This window comes from Scyliorhinus torazame, chromosome 3, assembly GCF_047496885.1.
Source record: "Scyliorhinus torazame isolate Kashiwa2021f chromosome 3, sScyTor2.1, whole genome shotgun sequence".
Classification (NCBI taxonomy): domain Eukaryota; kingdom Metazoa; phylum Chordata; class Chondrichthyes; order Carcharhiniformes; family Scyliorhinidae; genus Scyliorhinus; species Scyliorhinus torazame.
This window is the reverse complement of record NC_092709.1, coordinates 713541-738476: the sequence shown is the minus strand read 5'-3', so window position 1 is coordinate 738476 and position 24936 is coordinate 713541. Positions and strand designations below refer to the sequence as shown.

General features: G+C 66.2%; 1 protein-coding gene across 1 annotated transcript in view; it reads right to left on the bottom strand.

Annotated features, from left to right (window-relative positions):
• The window catches only part of LOC140408239 (diacylglycerol kinase theta), a 267197-nt gene that overhangs the window by 208912 nt on the left and 33349 nt on the right, over positions 1-24936 (bottom strand). The window contains exons 4-5 of the mRNA XM_072495177.1: positions 4768-4893; positions 3646-3799 (exon numbers count right to left, since the gene is read on the bottom strand). Of these exons, the coding sequence (XP_072351278.1) occupies positions 3646-3799; positions 4768-4893 (280 nt within the window). The remainder of the gene's footprint in view (positions 1-3645; positions 3800-4767; positions 4894-24936) is intronic.

Below are 24936 nucleotides of genomic sequence, written 5' to 3'. Positions count from 1 at the left end.
CCGCATTCCTGTTATTCCTTCCAAAGTGAATCACCTCACACTTCTCTACATTAAACTCCATTTGCCACCTCTCAGCCCAGCTCTGCAGCTTATCTATATCCCTCTGTAACCTGCTACATCCTTCCACACTAGGTTACTACAGGAAGCGAGGGAGGATATTGCTGCGCCGTTGGCAATGATCTTTCCGTCCTCACTCTCCACTGGAGTAGTACCGGATGATTGGAGGGCGGCAAATGTTGTTCCCCTGTTCAAGAAAGGGAATAGGGAAATCCCTGGGAATTACAGACCCATCAGTCTTACGTCTGTGGTGAGCAAAATATTGGAAAGGATTTATAATTATTTTTAAAAACCTAGTTTGATTAAAGATAGTCAGCATGGCTTTGTGACGGGCTGGTCATGCCTCACAACCCTCATTGAATTCTTTGAGGATGTGACGAGACACATTGATGAAGGTCGGGCAGTGGATGTGGTGTATATGGATTTCAGTAAGGCATTTGATAAGGTTCCCCATGGCAGACTCATTCATAAAGTTAGGGGGCATAGAATACAGGGAAATATGGCTGTCTGGACACAGAAGTGGCTGGCTGAAAGAAGACAGCGAGTGATAGTGGATGGAAAGTATTCCGCCTGAAGGTCGGTGACCAGTGGTATCCCGCAAGGATCTGTTCTGGGACCTCTGCTCTTTGTGGTTTTTATAAATGACTTCGATGAGGAAGTGGAAAGGTGGGTTAGTAAGTTTGCCGATGACACGAAAGTTGGGGGAGTTGTAGATAGCGTTGAGGGTTGTTGTAGGTTACAACAGGACATTGACAGGATGCAGAGCTGGGCTGAGAAGTGGCAGATGGAGTTCAACCTTGATAAATGTGAAGTGATTCATTCTGGAGGGTCGGATTTGAATGCTGAATACAGGGTTAAAGGCAGGATTCTTGGAAGTGTGGAGGAACAGAGGGATCTTGGGTCCACGTACATAGATCCCTCAAAGTTGCCACCCAGGTTGATAGGGTTGTTAAGAAGGTGTATGGTGTGTTGGTTTTCAGTAACAGGGGGATTGAGTTTAGGAGCCGCGAGGTTTTGCTGCAGCTTTATAAAACCCTGGTTAGACCACACTTGGAATATTGTGTCCAGTTCTGGTCGCCTCATTATAGGAAGGATGTGGATGCTTTGGAGAGGGTACAGAGGAGATTTACCAGGATGCTGCCTGGACTGGAGGGCATGTCTTATGAAGAAAGGTTGAGGGAGCTAGGACTTTTCTCACTGGAGCGAAGAAGGCAGAGAGGTGACTTGATAGAGGTGTACAAGGTGATGAGAGGCATGGATAGAGTGGATAGTCAGAGACTTTTCCCCAGGGTGGAAATGGCTGTCACGAGGGGACATAATTTTAAGGTGATTGGAGGAAGGTATAGGAGAGATGTCAGAGGTTCTTTACACAGAGAGTGGTGGGTGTGTGGAATGCACTGTCAGCAGAGGTGGTGGAGTCAGAGTCATTAGGGGCATTTAAGCGACTCTTGGACAGGCACATGGACAGCAGTAAATTGAAGGGGTGTAGGTTAGGTTGATCTTAGATTAGGATAAATGGTCGGCACAACATCGTGGGCTGAAGCAAAGGGCCTGTACTGTGCTGTACTGTTCTATGTTTATGTTCATTTGCATTTGAAAAGCCAGCATTGCCAGCAGAATCCCTTTTGAAACAAAGCCTTCCCAAACACCACACCCCCAACACCAATCACATCCCTTGCAACCTATAATAGCTGAGACACTGTCTGTCTTGCAAACAAATTTCACAGACACAGGAAAAACATCCTTTGTTGAGACTCCTTTATCCCCACTCTCTGCCTTCTGCCAGTCAGCCAGTCCTCTATCCAGCCCAATGCCTTGCCCTTCTTTTCTTATTCAGCAGCCTCCTGCATGGCATCTTTTCAAAAGCCTTCTGGAAATCCAAATAGATCAAATCCACTGGTTCTCCTTTGTCTAACTTCCTTGTTACCTCCTCAAATAATTCCAACAGATTTGTCAGATATGACCTCCCCCAGACAAAGCCATGCTGACTCAGTCCTATTTTACCATGCACTTCCAAGTACTCCGCAAACTCATTCTTAATAATGTATTCTAAAATCTTACCAATGACCGAAGTCAGGCTAACCAGCCTATGATTTCCCGTCTTCTGCCTCCCTCCCTTCTTAAACAGCGGTGTTACATTAGCCACTTTCCAGTCCTCTGGGACCCTTCCTGCCTCCAGTGATTCCTGAAAGATCACCACCAATGCCTTCACAATTTCCTCAGCTATCTCTTTTAGGACCCTGGGGTGTAGTCCATCTGGTCCAGGTGACTTATCCACCTTCAGACCTTTCAGTTTCCCCCGAACCTTCTCATTAGTGATTCTCCTGAAGCACTGGTATCTCACTGGTGTCTTCTACTGTGAAAACTATTCAGTTCCTCTGCCATTTCTTTATTTCCTATTACTACTTCTCCAGCCTCATTTTCCAGTGGTCCAATGTCTACTTTTGCCTCTCTCTTACCTTTGATATATCAAAAAAACTCTTGCTATCTTCCTTTGTATTACTAGCTAGCTTGCATTCATATTTAATCTTCTCTCCCCTTATTGATTTTTTTAGTTGTTCTCTGCTCCCTTTTAAAGGCTTCCCAATCCTTTGGCTTCTCACTAATCCTCACCACTTTGTACGCTTTTCCTTTTGCCATGGATGTCTGGTCCTCCCCTTAGCATGTTTCCTCCTCCATGGGATGAATTTTTGTTATGCCTCCCAAATAATTCCCCCAAATCCCTGCCATTGCTGTCCCACTATCGTCCCTGCTAGGCTCCCCTTCTAATCAACTGTGGCCAGCTCCTCCCTCATGTCTTTGTAGTTACTTTTATTTAATTGTAATACCTTTCTGAGCTGTGCAGCCAGTCTGCTGTTTAACATCCAACTAACCGGCCACATAGAAGCAAACACTGCCCAGGTTGGACCACTGGCCCATCTAATTTCTTAAATGTTGTGAGAGTTCCTGCCTTTACCACCCTTTCAGGCATTGGTAAAGGTTTAAGGGGCATCTTGACAAATACATGAATAGGATGGGAATAGAGGGATACGGACCCAGGAAGTGTAGAAGATTGTAGTTTAGTCGGGCAGCATGGTCGGCACGGGCTTGGAGGGCCGAAGGGCCTGTTCCTGTGCTGTACTTTTCTTTGTTCTTTGTTCACTGAGTTCCAGTTTTGCAGCATCACCGACAGAACGGTGCCATCTCTGCGTGCCTACTTCATCCTGCGGCATCAATGCCACCTGAAATAGTGAATCTTACAACACTGATCTCAGCCCACCCACCATCGAATGTTTACACGTCCTCACTGGACTCTGAACTCACACAAACCGATATTCCACTTTTCCGTGGTCCCCCTTTCTTCCCTGTTCTGTGTGGATGCAAAGTGGAAAGTTGTAAACACTTCTTTCCGCAGGTTTTGAATATGTAAGAGTTTTATGTGGGATTATTGGCAACATTGAATGATGCAAAAACCGAGGGGTTGGGAAGCCGCTTATTCTAAAAACAAATTCAAAACACCTTCTGTTTACGAACAGGTGGTAAGCGGAAAGCAGTGCTGACCCCTCTCCTGTCTGGTACAACAGAAATACAACGGTTTCTCCTGCTTACCTTGTTCCATTTGTGCATTTTCCGATATCCGAAAACATTGGAAATTGTTGAAATTGCGTGCATATACACGCACACAATTTGGAGGCAGAATCATGTTCTGCAATCTTCCAAAATTGCATTCTGGTGTGAGGCTACTGTAGCAGTCAGCATGAACCTGGAGAAGGAAGGTGGCATTTCTTTAGCTTTATACAGAATAAAATTACTTCTTGAGTTTAAAAAGATAAATGAAAGCAAAACTGGAACTTACTGCCTGAAAGGGTGGTAGAGGCGGGAACCCTAAACATTTAAGAAGTATTTAGATAAGCACTTGAAACGTAGTAGCTGACACGGCTACGGACCTAGTGCTGTGTAATGGGATGAGAGTAAATAGGAGCTTGCTGGTCAGCATGGGCATGATGGGCAGTGCTGTTAAAACTCTGTAACTCTCTCTCTGACTCTAAAATACTTGTTTTTGAAAATGTGAAGGTTGTTCCATGTACTACAAGTCTGTTCATGTTACTGAACTCCATCTCTGCTCTAACGGTTGAGCCACACAGACTGAGGAAATAAAATTGCTTTTGCCCTTCAAAAACAATCAGTCAAGACATTCAATTAATAAAATGGCAGGAAATGGTCAGTTTATTGACTAAATCAAGAAGAAATTCAAAAATAATTTTTAACTCTGGCCCTTTAAAGATTACTCCAAGTTAATATTTGAGGTCAGTAGAATTAATTGGTTATTGATGGGTCAAGCTCAGAATAATTCAGTAATTATTTACTGTTTGGGAGAACTCAGTAATTATTCAGATTTCATCATTTTTTTCATGTCAGGATCAGGAATATTCATCGATTTTAAAAAGATTGGAAGGATTCATCCATTATTTACAGGTGAGAGTCAGACGCATATATCAACTGGTTGGAAGTATTAATTTATTACTTACACATCAGAGTGAGGATTCATTCATTATTTACAGATTATAAGCAAGTCATTTATTTATAACAGGAGTAACTAGAAGATGCAAACATGGCTGGGTGAGCAATCATAGTCCAGTCTCTCTCCACTCCGAGAGGCACACAAAACGTTTATACATCATCTGTGCACATTAAGAATAGGCACCTCTGCTGAGCAATCTGTTTACTTACTGTTGTCCCACACCATTCACACCTAATGCCTGATAACATTTCTGATGAGCTACATGACTTCTTACAGACATCACAGCGGGCGCTAGAGGAGAGATTTCCTTCCCTCCAGTGATGATGATTCGACTCCTGTCAAATAAACAATTTACAGTAAAGGATATTAATCTCACACTTTGTTAAATTGTCTGGTGATGTTTAATCTAAATCCACAATGCAATGTATTGGAGTAAATCTCCTGATCAAATAAATAGCATTATAATTAAGATATAAATTTCAATAGCTATATCCTGTTACTGTATTAACTTAAAGGAAGCATATTTACGCAACACGATTCAATAGTTAAATAAAAGTGTGCCTTAATGACATGGACAAGATGCACTGCAGCAAAACTGGGACATCTTGGAAAATCATTCACATTCAATAATAACATTCATGCCACACAAGTGCCAGGCAATGACCATCTCCAAATAAAAGAGAATCTAACCATTAGCCCTCAACGTTCAATGGCATGACCATCGCTGAATCCCCCACCATCAACAACCTAAAGGTTACCACTGACAAAAATCTGAACTGGACCAGCCACATCAATACCATCTCTACGAGGCATATCACCTGATCCCCTACGCCCCACCTGCTATACCTAACTGCTTCTTGAAAACATAGAGGGCGCGATTCTCAATCGGCCAACACCGGAATCGGCAAACGCGATTAGGCGGAGAATCGTGCATCAGTCGACAATTGTGGCCGGAGCCGGAGGCCGGACAGAACGCCGTGCTCCGGGTCCCCGACGGAACGCCGTGCTCCGGGTCCCCGACGGAACGCCGTGCTCCGGGTCCCCGACGGAACGCCGTGCTGCGGGTGCCGGACAGAACGCCGTGCTCCAGGTCCCCGACGGAACGCCGTGCTCCGGGTCCCCGACGGAACGCCGTGCTCAGTGTTCCCGACGGAACGCCGTGCTCCGGGTCCCCGACGGAACGCCGTGCTCCGGGTCCCCGACGGAACGCCGTGCTCCGGGTCCCCGACGGAACGGCGTGCTCCGGGTTCCCGACGGAACGCCGTGCTCAGTGTTCCCGACGGAACGCCGTGCTCCGGGTCCCCGACGGAACGCCGTGCTCCGGGTCCCCGACGGAACGCCGTGCTCCGGGTCCCCGACGGAACGCCGTGCTCCGGGTCCCCGACGGAACGCCGTGCTGCGGGTTCCCGACGGAACGCCATGCTGCGGGTCCCCGACGGAACGCCGTGCTCCGGGTCCCCGACGGAACGCCGTGCTCCGGGTCCCCGACGGAACGCCGTGCTCCGGGTCCCCGACGGAACGCCGTGCTCCGGGTCCCCGACGGAACGCCGTGCTCCGGGTGCCGGACAGAACGCCGTGCTCCGGGTTCCCGACGGAACGCCGTGCTCAGTGTTCCCGACGGAACGCCGTGCTGCGGGTGCCGGACAGAACGCCGTGCTCCGTGTCCCCGACGGAACGCCGCGCTCCGGGTCCCCGACGGAACGCCGCGCTCCGGGTCCCCGACGGAACGCCGCGCTCCGGGTCCCCGACGGAACGCCGCGCTCCGGGTCCCCGACGGAACGCCGCGCTCCGGGTCCCCGACGGAACGCCGCGCTCCGGGTCCCCGACGGAACGCCGTGCTCCGGGTCCCCGACGGAACGCCGTGCTCCGGGTCCCCGACGGAACGCCGTGCTCCGGGTCCCCGACGGAACGCCGTGCTCCGGGTTCCCGACGGAACGCCGTGCTCCGGGTCCCCGACGGAACGCCGTGCTCCGGGTCCCCGACGGAACGCCGTGCTCCGGGTCCCCGACGGAACGCCGTGCTCCGGGTCCCCGACGGAACGCCGTGCTCCGGGTCCCCGACGGAACGCCGTGCTCCGGGTCCCCGACGGAACGCCGTGCTCCGGGTCCCCGACGGAACGCCGTGCTCCGTGTCCCCGACGGAACGCCGTGCTCCGGGTCCCCGACGGAACGCCGTGCTCCGGGTCCCCGACGGAACGCCGTGCTCCGGGTCCCCGACGGAACACCGTGCTCCGGGTCCCCGACGGAACGCCGTGCTGCGGGTGCCGGACAGAACGCCGTGCTCCGGGTCCCCGACGGAACGCCGTGCTCCGGGTCCCCGACGGAACGCCGTGCTCCGGGTTCCCGACGGAACGCCATGCTCCGGGTCCCCGACGGAACGCCGTGCTCCGGGTACCGGACGGAACGCCGTGCTCCGGGTCCCCGACGGAACACCGTGCTCCGGGTCCCCGACGGAACGCCGTGCTCCGGGTCCCCGACGGAACGCCGCGCTCCGTGTCCCCGACGGAACGCCGTGCTCCGTGTCCCCGACGGAACGCCGTGCTCAGTGTTCCCGACGGAACGCCGTGCTGCGGGTGCCGGACAGAACGCCGTGCTCCGGGTTCCCGACGGAACGCCGTGCTCAGTGTTCCCGACGGAACGCCGTGCTGCGGGTGCCGGACAGAACGCCATGCTCCGGGTCCCCGACGGAACGCCGCGCTCCGGGTCCCCGACGGAACGCCGCGCTCCGGGTCCCCGACGGAACGCCGCGCTCCGGGTCCCCGACGGAACTCCGTGCTGCGGGTGCCGGACAGAACGCCGTGCTCCGGATCCCCGACGGAACGCCGTGCTCCGGGTCCCCGACGGAACGCCGTGCTCCGGGTCCCCGACAGAACGCCGTGCTCCGGGTCCCCGACGGAACGCCGTGCTGCGGGTGCCGGACAGAACGCCGTGCTCCGGGTCCCCGACGGAACGCCGCGCTCCGGGTCCCCGACGGAACGCCGCGCTCCGGGTCCCCGACGGAACGCCGCGCTCCGGGTCCCCGACGGAACGCCGCGCTCCGGGTCCCCGACGGAACGCCGCGCTCCGGGTCCCCGACGGAACGCCGCGCTCCGGGTCCCCGACGGAACGCCGTGCTCCGGGTCCCCGACGGAACGCCGTGCTCCGGGTCCCCGACGGAACGCCGTGCTCCGGGTCCCCGACGGAACGCCGTGCTCCGGGTCCCCGACGGAACGCCGTGCTCAGTGTTCCCGACGGAACGCCGTGCTCCGGGTCCCCGACGGAACGCCGTGCTCAGTGTTCCCGACGGAACGCCGTGCTCAGTGTTCCCGACGGAACGCCGTGCTGCGGGTGCCGGACAGAACGCCGTGCTCCGGGTTCCCGACGGAACGCCGTGCTGCGGGTGCCGGACAGAACGCCGTGCTCCGGGTTCCCGACGGAACGCCGTGCTCCGGGTTCCCGACGGAACGCCGTGCTCCGGGTCCCCGACGGAACGCCGTGCTCCGGGTCCCCGACGGAACGCCGTGCTCAGTGTTCCCGACGGAACGCCGTGCTGCGGGTGCCGGACAGAACGCCGCGCTCCGGGTCCCCGACGGAACGCCGTGCTCCGGGTCCCCGACGGAACGCCGTGCTCCGGGTCCCCGACGGAACGCCGTGCTGCGGGTGCCGGACAGAACGCCGTGCTCCGGATCCCCGACGGAACGCCGTGCTCCGGGTCCCCGACGGAACGCCGTGCTCCGGGTCCCCGACGGAACGCCGTGCTGCGGGTGCCGGACAGAACGCCGCGCTCCGGGTCCCCGACGGAACGCCGCGCTCCGGGTCCCCGACGGAACGCCGCGCTCCGGGTCCCCGACGGAACGGCGTGCTCCGGGTCCCCGACGGAACACCGCGCTCCGGGTCCCCGACGGAACGCCGCGCTCCGGGTCCCCGACGGAACGCCGCGCTCCGGGTCCCCGACGGAACGCCGCGCTCCGGGTCCCCGACGGAACGCCGCGCTCCGGGTCCCCGACGGAACGCCGTGCTCCGGGTCCCCGACGGAACGCCGTGCTCCGGGTCCCCGACGGAACGCCGTGCTCCGGGTCCCCGACGGAACGCCGTGCTCCGGGTCCCCGACGGAACGCCGTGCTCAGTGTTCCCGACGGAACGCCATGCTGCGGGTGCCGGACAGAACGCCGTGCTCCGGGTTCCCGACGGAACGCCGTGCTCAGTGTTCCCGACGGAACGCCGTGCTGCGGGTGCCGGACAGAACGCCGCGCTCCGGGTCCCCGACGGAACGCCGTGCTCCGGGTCCCCGACGGAACGCCGCGCTCCGGGTCCCCGACGGAACGCCGTGCTCCGGGTCCCCGACGGAACGCCGTGCTCCGGGTCCCCGACGGAACGCCGTGCTCCGGGTCCCCGACGGAACGCCGTGCTCCGGGTCCCCGACGGAACGCCGTGCTGCGGGTGCCGGACAGAACGCCGTGCTCCGGATCCCCGACGGAACGCCGTGCTCCGGGTCCCCGACGGAACGCCGTGCTCCGGGTCCCCGGCAGAACGCCGTGCTCCGGGTCCCCGACGGAACGCCGTGCTGCGGGTGCCGGACAGAACGCCGTGCTCCGGGTCCCCGACGGAACGCCGCGCTCCGGGTCCCCGACGGAACGCCGTGCTCCGGGTCCCCGACGGAACGCCGTGCTGCGGGTGCCGGACAGAACGCCGTGCTCCGGATCCCCGACGGAACGCCGTGCTCCGGGTCCCCGACGGAACGCCGTGCTCCGGGTCCCCGGCAGAACGCCGTGCTCCGTGTCCCCGACGGAACGCCGTGCTCCGGGTCCCCGACGGAACGCCGTGGTCCGGGTCCCCGACGGAACGCCGTGCTCCGGGTGCCGGACAGAACGCCGTGCTCCGGGTTCCCGACGGAACGGCGTGCTCCGGGTCCCCGACGGAACGCCGTGCTCCGGGTCCCCGACGGAACGCCGTGCTCCGGGTCCCCGACGGAACGCCGTGCTCCGGGTTCCCGACGGAACGCCGTGCTGCGGGTCCCCGACGGAACGCCGTGCTGCGGGTCCCCGACGGAACGCCGTGCTCCGGGTCCCCGACGGAACGCCGTGCTGCGGGTCCCCGACGGAACGCCGTGCTCCGGGTCCCCGACGGAACGCCGTGCTCCGGGTCCCCGACGGAACGCCGTGCTCCGGGTCCCCGACGGAACGCCGTGCTCAGTGTTCCCGACGGAACGCCGTGCTCCGGGTCCCCGACGGAACGCCGTGCTCAGTGTTCCCGACGGAACGCCGTGCTCCGGGTCCCCGACGGAACGCCGTGCTCAGTGTTCCCGACGGAACGCCGTGCTGCGGGTCCCCGACGGAACGCCGTGCTCAGTGTTCCCGACGGAACGCCGTGCTGCGGGTGCCGGACAGAACGCCGTGCTCCGGGTTCCCGACGGAACGCCGTGCTCAGTGTTCCCGACGGAACGCCGTGCTGCGGGTGCCGGACAGAACGCCGTGCTCCGGGTTCCCGACGGAACGCCGTGCTCCGGGTCCCCGACGGAACGCCGTGCTCCGGGTCCCCGACGGAACGCCGAGCTCCGGGTCCCCGACGGAACGCCGTGCTGCGGGTGCCGGACAGAACGCCGTGCTCCGGGTCCCCGACGGAACGCCGTGCTCCGGGTTCCCGACGGAACGCCGTGCTCAGTGTTCCCGACGGAACGCCGTGCTCCGGGTCCCCGACGGAACGCCGTGCTCCAGGTCCCCGACGGAACGCCGTGCTCCGGGTCCCCGACGGAACGCCGTGCTCCGGGTCCCCGACGGAACGCCGTGCTCCGGGTCCCCGACGGAACGCCGTGCTCCGGGTCCCCGACGGAACGCCGTGCTCCGGGTCCCCGACGGAACGCCGTGCTGCGGGTGCCGGACAGAACGCCGTGCTCCGGGTCCCCGACGGAACGCCGTGGTGCGGGTCCCCGACGGAACGCCGTGCTCCGGGTTCCCGACGGAACGCCGTGCTCAGTGTTCCCGACGGAACGCCGTGCTCCGGGTCCCCGACGGAACGCCGTGCTCCGGGTCCCCGACGGAACGCCGTGCTCCGGGTCCCCGACGGAACGCCGTGCTGCGGGTGCCGGACAGAACGCCGTGCTCAGTGTTCCCGACGGAACGCCGTGCTCCGGGTCCCCGACGGAACGCCGTGCTCCGGGTCCCCGACGGAACGCCGTGCTCCGGGTCCCCGACGGAACGCCGTGCTGCGGGTGCCGGACAGAACGCCGTGCTCCGGGTCCCCGACGGAACGCCGTGGTGCGGGTCCCCGACGGAACGCCGTGCTCCGTGTCCCCGACGGAACGCCGTGCTCAGTGTTCCCGACGGAACGCCGTGCTCCGGGTCCCCGACGGAACGCCGTGCTCCGGGTCCCCGACGGAACGCCGTGCTGCGGGTGCCGGACAGAACGCCGTGCTCCGTGTCCCCGACGGAACGCCGTGCTCCGTGTTCCCGACGGAACGCCGTGCTCCGGGTTCCCGACGGAACGCCGTGCTGCGGGTTCCCGACGGAACGCCGTGCTCCGGGTTCCCGACGGAACGCCGTGCTCAGTGTTCCCGACGGAACGCCGTGCTGCGGGTGCCGGACAGAACGCCGTGCTCCGTGTCCCCGACGGAACGCCGTGCTCAGTGTTCCCGACGGAACGCCGTGCTCCGGGTCCCCGACGGAACGCCGTGCTCCGGGTCCCCGACGGAACGCCGTGCTGCGGGTGCCGGACAGAACGCCGTGCTCCGTGTCCCCGACGGAACGCCGCGCTCCGTGTTCCCGACGGAACGCCGCGCTCCGGGTCCCCGACGGAACGCCGTGCTGCGGGTTCCCGACGGAACGCCGTGCTCCGGGTTCCCGACGGAACGCCGTGCTCAGTGTTCCCGACGGAACGCCGTGCTGCGGGTCCCCGACGGAACGCCGCGCTCCGTGTTCCCGACGGAACGCCGCGCTCCGGGTCCCCGACGGAACGCCGTGCTGCGGGTGCCGGACAGAACGCCGCGCTCCGGGTCCCCGACGGAACGCCGCGCTCCGGGTCCCCGACGGAACGCCGCGCTCCGGGTCCCCGACGGAACGCCGTGCTCCGGGTCCCCGACGGAACGCCGTGCTCCGGGTCCCCGACGGAACGCCGTGCTCCGGGTCCCCGACGGAACGCCGTGCTCCGGGTCCCCGACGGAACGCCATGCTCCGGGTCCCCGACGGAACGCCGTGCTCCGGGTCCCCGACGGAACGCCGTGCTCCGGGTTCCCGACGGAACGCCGTGCTCAGTGTTCCCGACGGAACGCCGTGCTCCGGGTCCCCGACGGAACGCCGTGCTCCGGGTCCCCGACGGAACGCCGTGCTCCGGGTCCCCGACGGAACGCCGTGCTCCGGGTGCCGGACAGAACGCCGTGCTCCGGATCCCCGACGGAACGCCGTGCTCCGGGTCCCCGACGGAACGCCGTGCTCCGGGTCCCCGGCAGAACGCCGTGCTCCGGGTCCCCGACGGAACGCCGTGCTCCGGGTGCCGGACAGAACGCCGTGCTCCGGGTCCCCGACGGAACGCCGCGCTCCGGGTCCCCGACGGAACGCCGTGCTCCGGGTCCCCGACGGAACGCCGTGCTGCGGGTGCCGGACAGAACGCCGTGCTCCGGATCCCCGACGGAACGCCGTGCTCCGGGTCCCCGACGGAACGCCGTGCTCCGGGTCCCCGGCAGAACGCCGTGCTCCGTGTCCCCGACGGAACGCCGTGCTCCGGGTCCCCGACGGAACGCCGTGGTCCGGGTCCCCGACGGAACGCCGTGCTCCGGGTGCCGGACAGAACGCCGTGCTCCGGGTTCCCGACGGAACGGCGTGCTCCGGGTCCCCGACGGAACGCCGTGCTCCGGGTCCCCGACGGAACGCCGTGCTCCGGGTCCCCGACGGAACGCCGTGCTCCGGGTTCCCGACGGAACGCCGTGCTGCGGGTCCCCGACGGAACGCCGTGCTGCGGGTCCCCGACGGAACGCCGTGCTCCGGGTCCCCGACGGAACGCCGTGCTGCGGGTCCCCGACGGAACGCCGTGCTCCGGGTCCCCGACGGAACGCCGTGCTCCGGGTCCCCGACGGAACGCCGTGCTCCGGGTCCCCGACGGAACGCCGTGCTCAGTGTTCCCGACGGAACGCCGTGCTCCGGGTCCCCGACGGAACGCCGTGCTCAGTGTTCCCGACGGAACGCCGTGCTCCGGGTCCCCGACGGAACGCCGTGCTCAGTGTTCCCGACGTAACGCCGTGCTGCGGGTCCCCGACGGAACGCCGTGCTCAGTGTTCCCGACGGAACGCCGTGCTGCGGGTGCCGGACAGAACGCCGTGCTCCGGGTTCCCGACGGAACGCCGTGCTCAGTGTTCCCGACGGAACGCCGTGCTGCGGGTGCCGGACAGAACGCCGTGCTCCGGGTTCCCGACGGAACGCCGTGCTCCGGGTCCCCGACGGAACGCCGTGCTCCGGGTCCCCGACGGAACGCCGAGCTCCGGGTCCCCGACGGAACGCCGTGCTGCGGGTGCCGGACAGAACGCCGTGCTCCGGGTCCCCGACGGAACGCCGTGCTCCGGGTTCCCGACGGAACGCCGTGCTCAGTGTTCCCGACGGAACGCCGTGCTCCGGGTCCCCGACGGAACGCCGTGCTCCAGGTCCCCGACGGAACGCCGTGCTCCGGGTCCCCGACGGAACGCCGTGCTCCGGGTCCCCGACGGAACGCCGTGCTCCGGGTCCCCGACGGAACGCCGTGCTCCGGGTCCCCGACGGAACGCCGTGCTCCGGGTCCCCGACGGAACGCCGTGCTGCGGGTGCCGGACAGAACGCCGTGCTCCGGGTCCCCGACGGAACGCCGTGGTGCGGGTCCCCGACGGAACGCCGTGCTCCGGGTTCCCGACGGAACGCCGTGCTCAGTGTTCCCGACGGAACGCCGTGCTCCGGGTCCCCGACGGAACGCCGTGCTCCGGGTCCCCGACGGAACGCCGTGCTCCGGGTCCCCGACGGAACGCCGTGCTGCGGGTGCCGGACAGAACGCCGTGCTCAGTGTTCCCGACGGAACGCCGTGCTCCGGGTCCCCGACGGAACGCCGTGCTCCGGGTCCCCGACGGAACGCCGTGCTCCGGGTCCCCGACGGAACGCCGTGCTGCGGGTGCCGGACAGAACGCCGTGCTCCGGGTCCCCGACGGAACGCCGTGGTGCGGGTCCCCGACGGAACGCCGTGCTCCGTGTCCCCGACGGAACGCCGTGCTCAGTGTTCCCGACGGAACGCCGTGCTCCGGGTCCCCGACGGAACGCCGTGCTCCGGGTCCCCGACGGAACGCCGTGCTGCGGGTGCCGGACAGAACGCCGTGCTCCGTGTCCCCGACGGAACGCCGTGCTCCGTGTTCCCGACGGAACGCCGTGCTCCGGGTTCCCGACGGAACGCCGTGCTGCGGGTTCCCGACGGAACGCCGTGCTCCGGGTTCCCGACGGAACGCCGTGCTCAGTGTTCCCGACGGAACGCCGTGCTGCGGGTGCCGGACAGAACGCCGTGCTCCGTGTCCCCGACGGAACGCCGTGCTCAGTGTTCCCGACGGAACGCCGTGCTCCGGGTCCCCGACGGAACGCCGTGCTCCGGGTCCCCGACGGAACGCCGTGCTGCGGGTGCCGGACAGAACGCCGTGCTCCGTGTCCCCGACGGAACGCCGCGCTCCGTGTTCCCGACGGAACGCCGCGCTCCGGGTCCCCGACGGAACGCCGTGCTGCGGGTTCCCGACGGAACGCCGTGCTCCGGGTTCCCGACGGAACGCCGTGCTCAGTGTTCCCGACGGAACGCCGTGCTGCGGGTCCCCGACGGAACGCCGCGCTCCGTGTTCCCGACGGAACGCCGCGCTCCGGGTCCCCGACGGAACGCCGTGCTGCGGGTGCCGGACAGAACGCCGCGCTCCGGGTCCCCGACGGAACGCCGCGCTCCGGGTCCCCGACGGAACGCCGCGCTCCGGGTCCCCGACGGAACGCCGTGCTCCGGGTCCCCGACGGAACGCCGTGCTCCGGGTCCCCGACGGAACGCCGTGCTCCGGGTCCCCGACGGAACGCCGTGCTCCGGGTCCCCGACGGAACACCGTGCTCCGGGTCCCCGACGGAACGCCATGCTCCGGGTCCCCGACGGAACGCCGTGCTCCGGGTCCCCGACGGAACGCCGTGCTCCGGGTCCCCGACGGAACGCCGTGCTCCGGGTCCCCGACGGAACGCCGTGCTCCGGGTCCCCGACGGAACGCCGTGCTCCGGGTCCCCGACGGAACGCCGTGCTCCGGGTCCCCGACGGAACGCCGTGCTCCGGGTCCCCGACGGAACGCCGTGCTCCGGGTCCCCGACGGAACGCCATGCTCCGGGTCCCCGACGGAACGCCGTGCTCCGGGTCCCCGACGGAACGCCGTGCTCCGGGTTCCCGACGGAACGCCGTGCTCAGTGTTCCCGACGGAACGCCGTGCTCCGGGTCCCCGACGGAACGCCGTGCTCCGGGTCCCCGACGGAACGCCGTGCTCCGGGTCCCCGACGGAACGCCGTGCTCCGGGTGCCGGACAGAACGCCGTGCTCCGGGTCCCCGACGGAACGCCGTGCTCCGGGTGCCGGACAGAACGCCGTGCTCCGGGTCCCCGACGGAACGCCGTGCTCAGTGTTCACGACGGAACGCCGTGCTGCGGGTGCCGGACAGAACGCCGTGCTCCGTGTCCCCGACGGAACGCCGTGCTCAGTGTTCCCGACGGAACGCCGTGCTGCGGGTGCCGGACAGAACGCCGTGCTGCGGGTTCCCGACGGGACGCCGTGCTCAGTGTTCCCGACGGAACGCCGTGCTGCGGGTGCCGGACAGAACGCCGTGCTCCGGGTCCCCGACGGAACGCCGTGCTCCGGGTTCCCGACGGAACGCCGTGCTCCGGGTCCCCGACGGAACGCCGTGCTCCGGGTCCCCGACGGAACGCCGTGCTCCGGGTCCCCGACGGAACGCCGTGCTCCGGGTCCCCGACGGAACGCCGTGCTGCGGGTGCCGGACAGAACGCCGTGCTGCGGATCCCCGACGGAACGCCGCGCGCGGTGTCCCCGACGGAACGCCGTGCTCCGGGTCCCCGACGGAACGCCGTGCTGCGGGTCCCCGACGGAACGCCGTGCTGCGGGTCCCCGACGGAACGCCGTGCTGCGGGTGCCGGACAGAACGCCGTGCTCCGGGTCCCCGACGGAACGCCGTGCTCCGGGTTCCCGACGGAACGCCGTGCTCAGTGTTCCCGACGGAACGCCGTGCTCCGGGTCCCCGACGGAACGCCGTGCTCCGGGTCCCCGACGGAACGCCGTGCTCCGGGTCCCCGACGGAACGCCGTGCTCCGGGTCCCCGACGGAACGCCGTGCTGCGGGTGCCGGACAGAACGCCGTGCTCAGTGTTCCCGACGGAACGCCGCGCTCCGGGTCCCCGACGGAACGCCGTGCTGCGGGTTCCCGACGGAACGCCGTGCTGCGTGTTCCCGACGGAACGCCGTGCTCCGGGTCCCCGACGGAACGCCGTGCTGCGGGTGCCGGACAGAACGCCGTGCTCCGTGTCCCCGACGGAACGCCGTGCTCCGGGTCCCCGACGGAACGCCGTGCTCCGGGTCCCCGACGGAACGCCGTGCTCCGGGTCCCGGACAGAACGCCGTGCTCCGTGTCCCCGACGGAACGCCGTGCTCCGGGTCCCCGACGGAACGCCGTGCTCCGGGTCGCCGACAGAACGGCGTGCTCCGTGTTCCCGACGGAACGCCGTGCTCCGGGTCCCCGACGGAACGCCGTGCTCAGGGTCCCCGACGGAACGCCGTGCTCAGGGTCCCCGACGGAACGCCGTGCTCCGGGTCCCCGACGGAACGCCGTGCTCCGGGTCCCCGACGGAACGCCGTGCTCCGGGTCCCCGACGGAACGCCGTGCTCCGGGTCCCCGACGGAACGCCGTGCTCCGGGTCCCCGACGGAACGCCGTGCTCCGGGTCCCCGACGGAACGCCGTGCTCCGGGTCCCCGACGGAACGCCGTGCTCCGGGTCCCCGACGGAACGCCGTGCTCCGGGTCCCCGACGGAACGCCGTGCTCCGGGTCCCCGACGGAACGCCGTGCTCCGGGTCCCCGACGGAACGCCGTGCTCCGGGTCCCCGACGGAACGCCGTGCTCCGGGTCCCCGACGGAACGCCGTGCTCCGGGTCCCCGACGGAACGCCGTGCTCCGGGTCCCCGACGGAACGCCGTGCTCCGGGTCCCCGACGGAACGCCGTGCTCCGGGTCCCCGACGGAACGCCGTGCTCCGGGTCCCCGACGGAACGCCGTGCTCCGGGTCCCCGACGGAACGCCGTGCTCCGGGTCCCCGACGGAACGCCGTGCTCCGGGTTCCCGACGGAACGCCGTGCTCAGTGTTCCCGACGGAACGCCGTGCTCCGGGTCCCCGACGGAACGCCGTGCTCCGGGTCCCCGACGGAACGCCGTGCTCCGGGTGCCGGACAGAACGCCGTGCTCCGGGTCCCCGACGGAACGCCGTGCTCCGGGTGCCGGACAGAACGCCGTGCTCCGGGTCCCCGACGGAACGCCGTGCTCAGTGTTCCCGACGGAACGCCGTGCTGCGGGTGCCGGACAGAACGCCGTGCTCCGTGTCCCCGACGGAACGCCGTGCTCAGTGTTCCCGACGGAACGCCGTGCTGCGGGTGCCGGACAGAACGCCGTGCTGCGGGTTCCCGACGGGACGCCGTGCTCAGTGTTCCCGACGGAACGCCGTGCTGCGGGTGCCGGACAGAACGCCGTGCTCCGGGTCCCCGACGGAACGCCGTGCTCCGGGTTCCCGACGGAACGCCGTGCTCCGGGTCCCCGACGGAACGCCGTGCTCCGGGTCCCCGACGGAACGCCGTGCTCCGGGTCCCCGACGGAACGCCGTGCTCCGGGTCCCCGACGGAACGCCGTGCTCCGGGTCCCCGACGGAACGCCGTGCTGCGGGTGCCGGACAGAACGCCGTGCTGCGGATCCCCGACGGAACGCCGCGCGCGGTGTCCCCGACGGAACGCCGTGCTCCGGGTCCCCGACGGAACGCCGTGCTGCGGGTCCCCGACGGAACGCCGTGCTGCGGGTGCCGGACAGAACGCCGTGCTCCGGGTCCCCGACGGAACGCCGTGCTCCGGGTTCCCGACGGAACGCCGTGCTCAGTGTTCCCGACGGAACGCCGTGCTCCGGGTCCCCGACGGAACGCCGTGCTCCGGGTCCCCGACGGAACGCCGTGCTCCGGGTCCCCGACGGAACGCCGTGCTCCGGGTCCCCGACGGAACGCCGTGCTGCGGGTGCCGGACAGAACGCCGTGCTCAGTGTTCCCGACGGAACGCCGCGCTCCGGGTCCCCGACGGAACGCCGTGCTGCGGGTTCCCGACGGAACGCCGTGCTCAGTGTTCCCGACGGAACGCCGTGCTCCGGGTCCCCGACGGAACGCCGTGCTGCGGGTGCCGGACAGAACGCCGTGCTCCGTGTCCCCGACGGAACGCCGTGCTCCGGGTCCCCGACGGAACGCCGTGCTCCGGGTCCCCGACGGAACGCCGTGCTCCGGGTCCCGGACAGAACGCCGTGCTCCGTGTCCCCGACGGAACGCCGTGCTCCGGGTCCCCGACGGAACGCCGTGCTCCGGGTCGCCGACAGAACGCCGTGCTCCGTGTTCCCGACGGAACGCCGTGCTCCGGGTCCCCGACGGAACGCCGTGCTCAGGGTCCCCGACGGAACGCCGTGCTCCGGGTCCCCGACGGAACGCCGTGCTCCGGGTCCCCGACGGAACGCCGTGCTCCGGGTCCCCGACGGAACGCCGTGCTCCGGGTTCCCGACGGAACGCCGTGCTCCGGGTCCCCGACGGAACGCCGTGCTCAGTGTTCCCGACGGAACGCCGTGCTCCGTGTCCCCGACGGAACGCCGTGCTCAGTGTTCCCGACGGAACGCCGTGCTCCGTGTCCCCGACGGAACGCCGTGCTCCGTGTCCCCCGACGGAACGCCGTGCTCAGTGTTCCCGACGGAACGCCGTGTTCCGGGTCCCCGACGGAACGCCGTGCTGCGGGTGCCGGACAGAACGCCGTGCTCCGGGTTCCCGACGGAACGCCGTGCTCAGTGTTCCCGACGGAACGCCGTGCTCCGGGTCCCCGACGGAACGCCGTGCTCAGTGTTCCCGACGGAACGCCGTGCTCCGGGTCCCCGACGGAACGCCGTGCTCCGGGTTCCCGACGGAACGCCGTGCTCAGTGTTCCCGACGGAACGCCGTGCTCCGGGTCCCCGACGGAACGCCGTGCTGCGGGTGCCGGACAGAACGCCGTGCTCCGGGTTCCCGACGGAACGCCGTGCTCCGGGTTCCCGACGGAACGCCGTGCTCCGGGTCCCCGACGGAACGCCGTGCTGCGGGTGCCGGACAGAACGCCGTGCTCCGGGTTCCCGACGGCACGCCGTGCTCCGGGTCCCCGACGGAACGCCGTGCTCCGGGTCCCCGACGGAACGCCGTGCTGCGGGTGCCGGACAGAACGCCGTGCTCCGGGTTCCCGACGGAACGCCGTGCTCCGGGTCCCCGACGGAACGCCGTGCTCCGGGTCCCCGACGGAACGCCGTGCTCCGGGTCCCCGACGGAACGCCGTGCTCCGGGTCCCCGACGGAACGCCGTGCTGCGGGTCCCCGACGGAACGCCGTGCTCCGGGTCCCCGACGGAACGCCGTGCTGCGGGTGCCGGACAGAACGCCATGCTCCGGGTCCCCGACGGAACGCCGTGCTCCGGGTCCCCGACGGAACGCCGTGCTGCGGGTGCCGGACAGAACGCCGTGCTGCGGGTGCCGGACAGAACGCCGTGCTCCGGGTCCCCGACGGAACGCCGCGCTCCGGGTCCCCGACGGAACGCCGTGCTCCGGGTCCCCGACGGAACGCCGTGCTCAGTGTTCCCGACGGAACGCCGTGCTGCGGGTCCCCGACGGAACGCCGTGCTCCGGGTCCCCGACGGAACGCCGTGCTGCGGGTGCCGGACAGAACGCCGTGCTCCGGGTCCCCGACGGAACGCCGTGCTCCGGGTTCCCGACGGAACGCCGTGCTCAGTGTTCCCGACGGAACGCCGTGCTCCGGGTCCCCGACGGAACGCCGTGCTCCGGGTCCCCGACGGAACGCCGTGCTCCGGGTCCCCGACGGAACGCCGTGCTCCGGGTTCCCGACGGAACGCCGTGCTGCGGGTGCCGGACAGAACGCCGTGCTCCGGGTTCCCGACGGAACGCCGTGCTCCGGGTCCCCGACGGAACGCCGTGCTCCGGGTCCCCGACGGAACGCCGTGCTGCGGGTGCCGGACAGAACGCCGTGCTCCGGGTTCCCGACGGAACGCCGTGCTCCGGGTCCCCGACGGAACGCCGTGCTCCGGGTCCCCGACGGAACGCCGTGCTCCGGGTCCCCGACGGAACGCCGTGCTCCGGGTCCCCGACGGAACGCCGTGCTCCGGGTCCCCGACGGAACGCCGTGCTCCGGGTCCCCGACGGAACGCCGTGCTGCGGGTGCCGGACAGAACGCCATGCTCCGGGTCCCCGACGGAACGCCGTGCTCCGGGTCCCCGACGGAACGCCGTGCTGCGGGTGCCGGACAGAACGCCGTGCTCCGGGTCCCCGACGGAACGCCGCGCTCCGGGTCCCCGACGGAACGCCGTGCTCCGGGTCCCCGACGGAACGCCGTGCTCAGTGTTCCCGACGGAACGCCGTGCTGCGGGTCCCCGACGGAACGCCGTGCTCCGGGTCCCCGACGGAACGCCGTGCTGCGGGTGCCGGACAGAACGCCGTGCTCCGGGTCCCCGACGGAACGCCGTGCTCCGGGTTCCCGACGGAACGCCGTGCTCAGTGTACCCGACGGAACGCCGTGCTCCGGGTCCCCGACGGAACGCCGTGCTCCGGGTCCCCGACGGAACGCCGTGCTCCGGGTCCCCGACGGAACGCCGTGCTCCGGGTCCCCGACGGAACGCCGTGCTGCGGGTGCCGGACAGAACGCCGTGCTCAGTGTTCCCGACGGAACGCCGCGCTCCGGCTCCCCGACGGAACGCCGTGCTGCGGGTTCCCGACGGAACGCCGTGCTCAGTGTTCCCGACGGAACGCCGTGCTCCGGGTCCCCGACGGAACGCCGTGCTGCGGGTGCCGGACAGAACGCCGTGCTCCGTGTCCCCGACGGAACGCCGTGCTCCGGGTCCCCGACGGAACGCCGTGCTCCGGGTCCCCGACGGAACGCCGTGCTCCGGGTCCCGGACAGAACGCCGTGCTCCGTGTCCCCGACGGAACGCCGTGCTCCGGGTCCCCGACGGAACGCCGTGCTCCGGGTCCCCGACGGAACGCCGTGCTCCGGGTTCCCGACGGAACGCCGTGCTCCGGGTCCCCGACGGAACGCCGTGCTGCGGGTGCCGGACAGAACGCCGTGCTCCGGGTTCCCGACGGAACGCCGTGCTCCGGGTCCCCGACGGAACGCCGTGCTCCGGGTCCCCGACGGAACGCCGTGCTGCGGGTGCCGGACAGAACGCCGTGCTCCGGGTTCCCGACGGAACGCCGTGCTCAGTGTTCCCGACGGAACGCCGTGCTCCGGGTCCCCGACGGAACGCCGTGCTCCGGGTCCCCGACGGAACGCCGTGCTCAGTGTTCCCGACGGAACGCCGTGCTCTGGGTCCCCGACGGAACGCCGTGCTGCGGGTGCCGGACAGAACGCCGTGCTCCGGGTTCCCGACGGAACGCCGTGCTCAGTGTTCCCGACGGAACGCCGTGCTCCGGGTCCCCGACGGAACGCCGTGCTCCGGGTCCCCGACGGAACGCCGTGCTCCGGGTCCCCGACGGAACGCCGTGCTCCGGGTCCCCGACGGAACGCCGTGCTCCGGGTCCCCGACGGAACGCCGTGCTCCGGGTCCCCGACGGAACGCCGTGCTCCGGGTCCCCGACGGAACGCCGTGCTCCGGGTCCCCGACGGAACGCCGTGCTGCGGGTGCCGGACAGAACGCCGTGCTCCGGGTTCCCGACGGAACGCCGTGCTCAGTGTTCCCGACGGAACGCCGTGCTCCGGGTCCCCGACGGAACGCCGTGCTCCGGGTCCCCGACGGAACGCCGTGCTCCGGGTCCCCGACGGAACGCCGTGCTCCGGGTCCCCGACGGAACGCCGTGCTCCGGGTCCCCGACGGAACGCCGTGCTCCGGGTCCCCGACGGAACGCCGTGCTCCGGGTCCCCGACGGAACGCCGTGCTCCAGGTCCCCGACGGAACGCCGTGCTCCGGGTCCCCGACGGAACGCCGTGCTCCGGGTCCCCGACGGAACGCCGTGCTCCGTGTCCCCGACGGAACGCCGTGCTCCGGGTGCCGGACGGAACGCCATGCTCCGGGTTCCCGACGGAACGCCGTGCTCAGTGTTCCCGACGGAACGCCGTGCTCCGGGTCCCCGACGGAACGCCGTGCTCCGGGTCCCCGACGGAACGCCGTGCTGCGGGTGCCGGACAGAACGCCGTGCTCCGGATCCCCGACGGAACGCCGTGCTCCGGGTTCCCGACGGAACGCCGTGCTCAGTGTTCCCGACGGAACGCCGTGCTCCGGGTCCCCGACGGAACGCCGTGCTCCGGGTTCCTGACGGAACGCCGTGCTCCGGGTCCCCGACGGAACGCCGTGCTCCGGGTCCCCGACGGAACGCCGTGCTGCGGGTGCCGGACAGAACGCCGTGCTCCGGGTTCCCGACGGAACGCCGTGCTCAGTGTTCCCGACGGAACGCCGTGCTCCGGGTCCCCGACGGAACGCCGTGCTCCGGGTCCCCGACGGAACGCCGTGCTCCGGGTCCCCGACGGAACGCCGTGCTCAGTGTTCCCGACGGAACGCCGTGCTCCGGGTGCCGGACAGAACGCCGTGCTCCGGGTCCCCGACGGAACGCCGTGCTCCGGGTCCCCGACGGAACGCCGTGCTCCGGGTTCCCGACAGAACGCCGTGCTCCGGGTCCCCGACGGAACGCCGTGCTCCGGGTTCCCGACGGAACGCCGTGCTCCGGGTCCCCGACGGAACGCCGTGCTCCGGGTTCCCGACGGAACGCCGTGCTGCGGGTGCCGGACAGAACGCCGTGCTCCGGGTTCCCGACGGAACGCCGTGCTCCGGGTTCCCGACGGAACGCCGTGCTCAGTGTTCCCGACGGAACGCCGTGCTCCGGGTCCCCGACGGAACGCCGTGCTCAGTGTTCCCGACGGAACGCCGTGCTCCGGGTCCCCGACGGAACGCCGTGCTCCGGGTTCCCGACGGAACGCCGTGCTGCGGGTGCCGGACAGAACGCCGTGCCCCGGGTGCCGGACGGAACGCCGTGCTCAGTGTTCCCGACGGAACGCCGTGCTCCGGGTGCCGGACAGAACGCCGTGCCCCGGGTGCCGGACAGAACGCCGTGCTCCGGGTTCCCGACGGAACGCCGTGCTCCGGGTGCCGGACAGAACGCCGTGCTCCGGGTTCCCGACGGAACGCCGTGCTCCGGGTGCCGGACAGAACGCCGTGCCCCGGGTGCCGGACGGAACGCCGTGCTCTGGGTGCCGGACAGAACGCCGTGCTCCCGACGGAACGCCGTGCTCTGGGTGCCGGACAGAACGCCGTGCCCCGGGTGCCGGACGGAACGCCGTGCTCTGGGTGCCGGACAGAACGCCGTGCTCCCGACGGAACGCCATGCTCTGGGTGCCGGACAGAACGCCGTGCTCTGGGTTCCGGACAGAACGCCGTGCTCCGGGTTCCCGACGGAACGCCGTGCTCCGGGTCCCCGACGGAACGCCATGCTCTGGGTGCCGGACAGAACGCCGTGCTCCGGGTTCCCGACGGAACGCCATGCTCCGGGTTCCCGACGGAACGCCATGCTCCGGGTGCCGGACGGAATTCCATGCTCCAGTGCCTCGACAGCGGTGTGAATGCATTGTACGGCGCATGTACAGTCAACGCCGTTGGCAGATCATTAACGGGCCCGAGCCGGTATTCTCCGTGGCTCCTGCGATGCTCTGCCTCCGCCAGGAGGAATTACCGACAGCGAGGCTCATTTGTGGTTTTAAAAATCGGGAACCAGGCGCCGTCGCAGCTGAGGGAGAGAGAGCACATAGTCCCAGCGGGGCCTGACCGTGGGCTGCTGGTCCTGCCGCTGGCTGGCTGGGGGGGGGGGGGGGGGGGGGGGGGGGAGGCAAGTAGCAGGCATCTTGCTGCGTACGCCAATGACCATACACCGTGGCCCGTGATTGCGTAGAGTCTACCAGGATGCCCAAGCAGCGGGGCTGACCGTGCCAACCCGAGGACACCCAAGTGTCGTTTCTAATCCCACCTTCCTGCACCCTGTCCAGAGCCCTGTAGCTTAGGGCAGGTCCTGGTACTTTTTAAAAGAGTTTACGGTCTCTGCCTCCACCATCAACTTGGGCAGAGAATTCCAGACTCCCATCACCCTCTGTTTGAAAAAGTTCTTCCTCATGTCCCTACTACACCTTCTGCCTTTTATCTGGAATCTATAATAATAATCATAGAATTTACAGTGCAGAAGGAGGCCATTCAGCTCATCGCGTCTACACCGGCTCTTGCAAAGAACACTCTACCCAAGCCCACACCTCCACCCTATCTCCATAACCCCCACCTAACCTTTTTTGGACACTAAGGGCAATTTAGCCTGGCCATTCCACCTAACCTGTCCGTCTTTGGACTGTGGGAGGAAACCGGAGTACCCGGAGGAAACCCTCGCAGACACGGGGAGGACGTGCAAACTCCACACAGACAGTGACCCAAGCCGGGAATCGAACCTGGGACGCTGGAGCTGTGAAGCAACTGTGCTAACCACTGTGCTACCGTGCCGGCCTACCTAGCCCCAATCCCCCACCCTATTCCTGTAACCCCACCTAAAGTTCTTCCTCATGTCACCTCTACACCTTCTGCCACTTGTCTTGAATCTATGTCCCTGGTTCTAGAATTCTCCACCAATTTTATCCTGTCCTCTCGATCTCTTCCCCTCATAATTTTGTCCACCTCAATTAAGACATCCCTCAGTCTTCTTTGTTCCAAGGAAAATAACCCCAACCTATCCAATCTCTCCTCGTAGCTATACTTTTCCAGCCCTGGCAACATTCTTGTAAACCTCCTCTGCACTCTCTCCATAGCAATAACGTCCGTCCAGTAATGTGGCGACCTGAACTGCACACAATACTCCAGTTGTGGCCTCACCAGTGTTTTATACAATTCCAACATTATAGCCTTACTTTTATATTCTATACCTCTGCCAATGAAGGAGAGCATTCCATTTGCTTTCTTTATAACCTTGTCTACTTGAATTTCTGCCTTTAGGGACCTGTGTACCTGTACGCCAAGATCTCTCACTTCATCCACCCCGCTTAGTATATTCCCATTTATTGTGTATCCCTACAGCTGTTTGACCTCCCTAAATGCTGACCTCACACATCTCG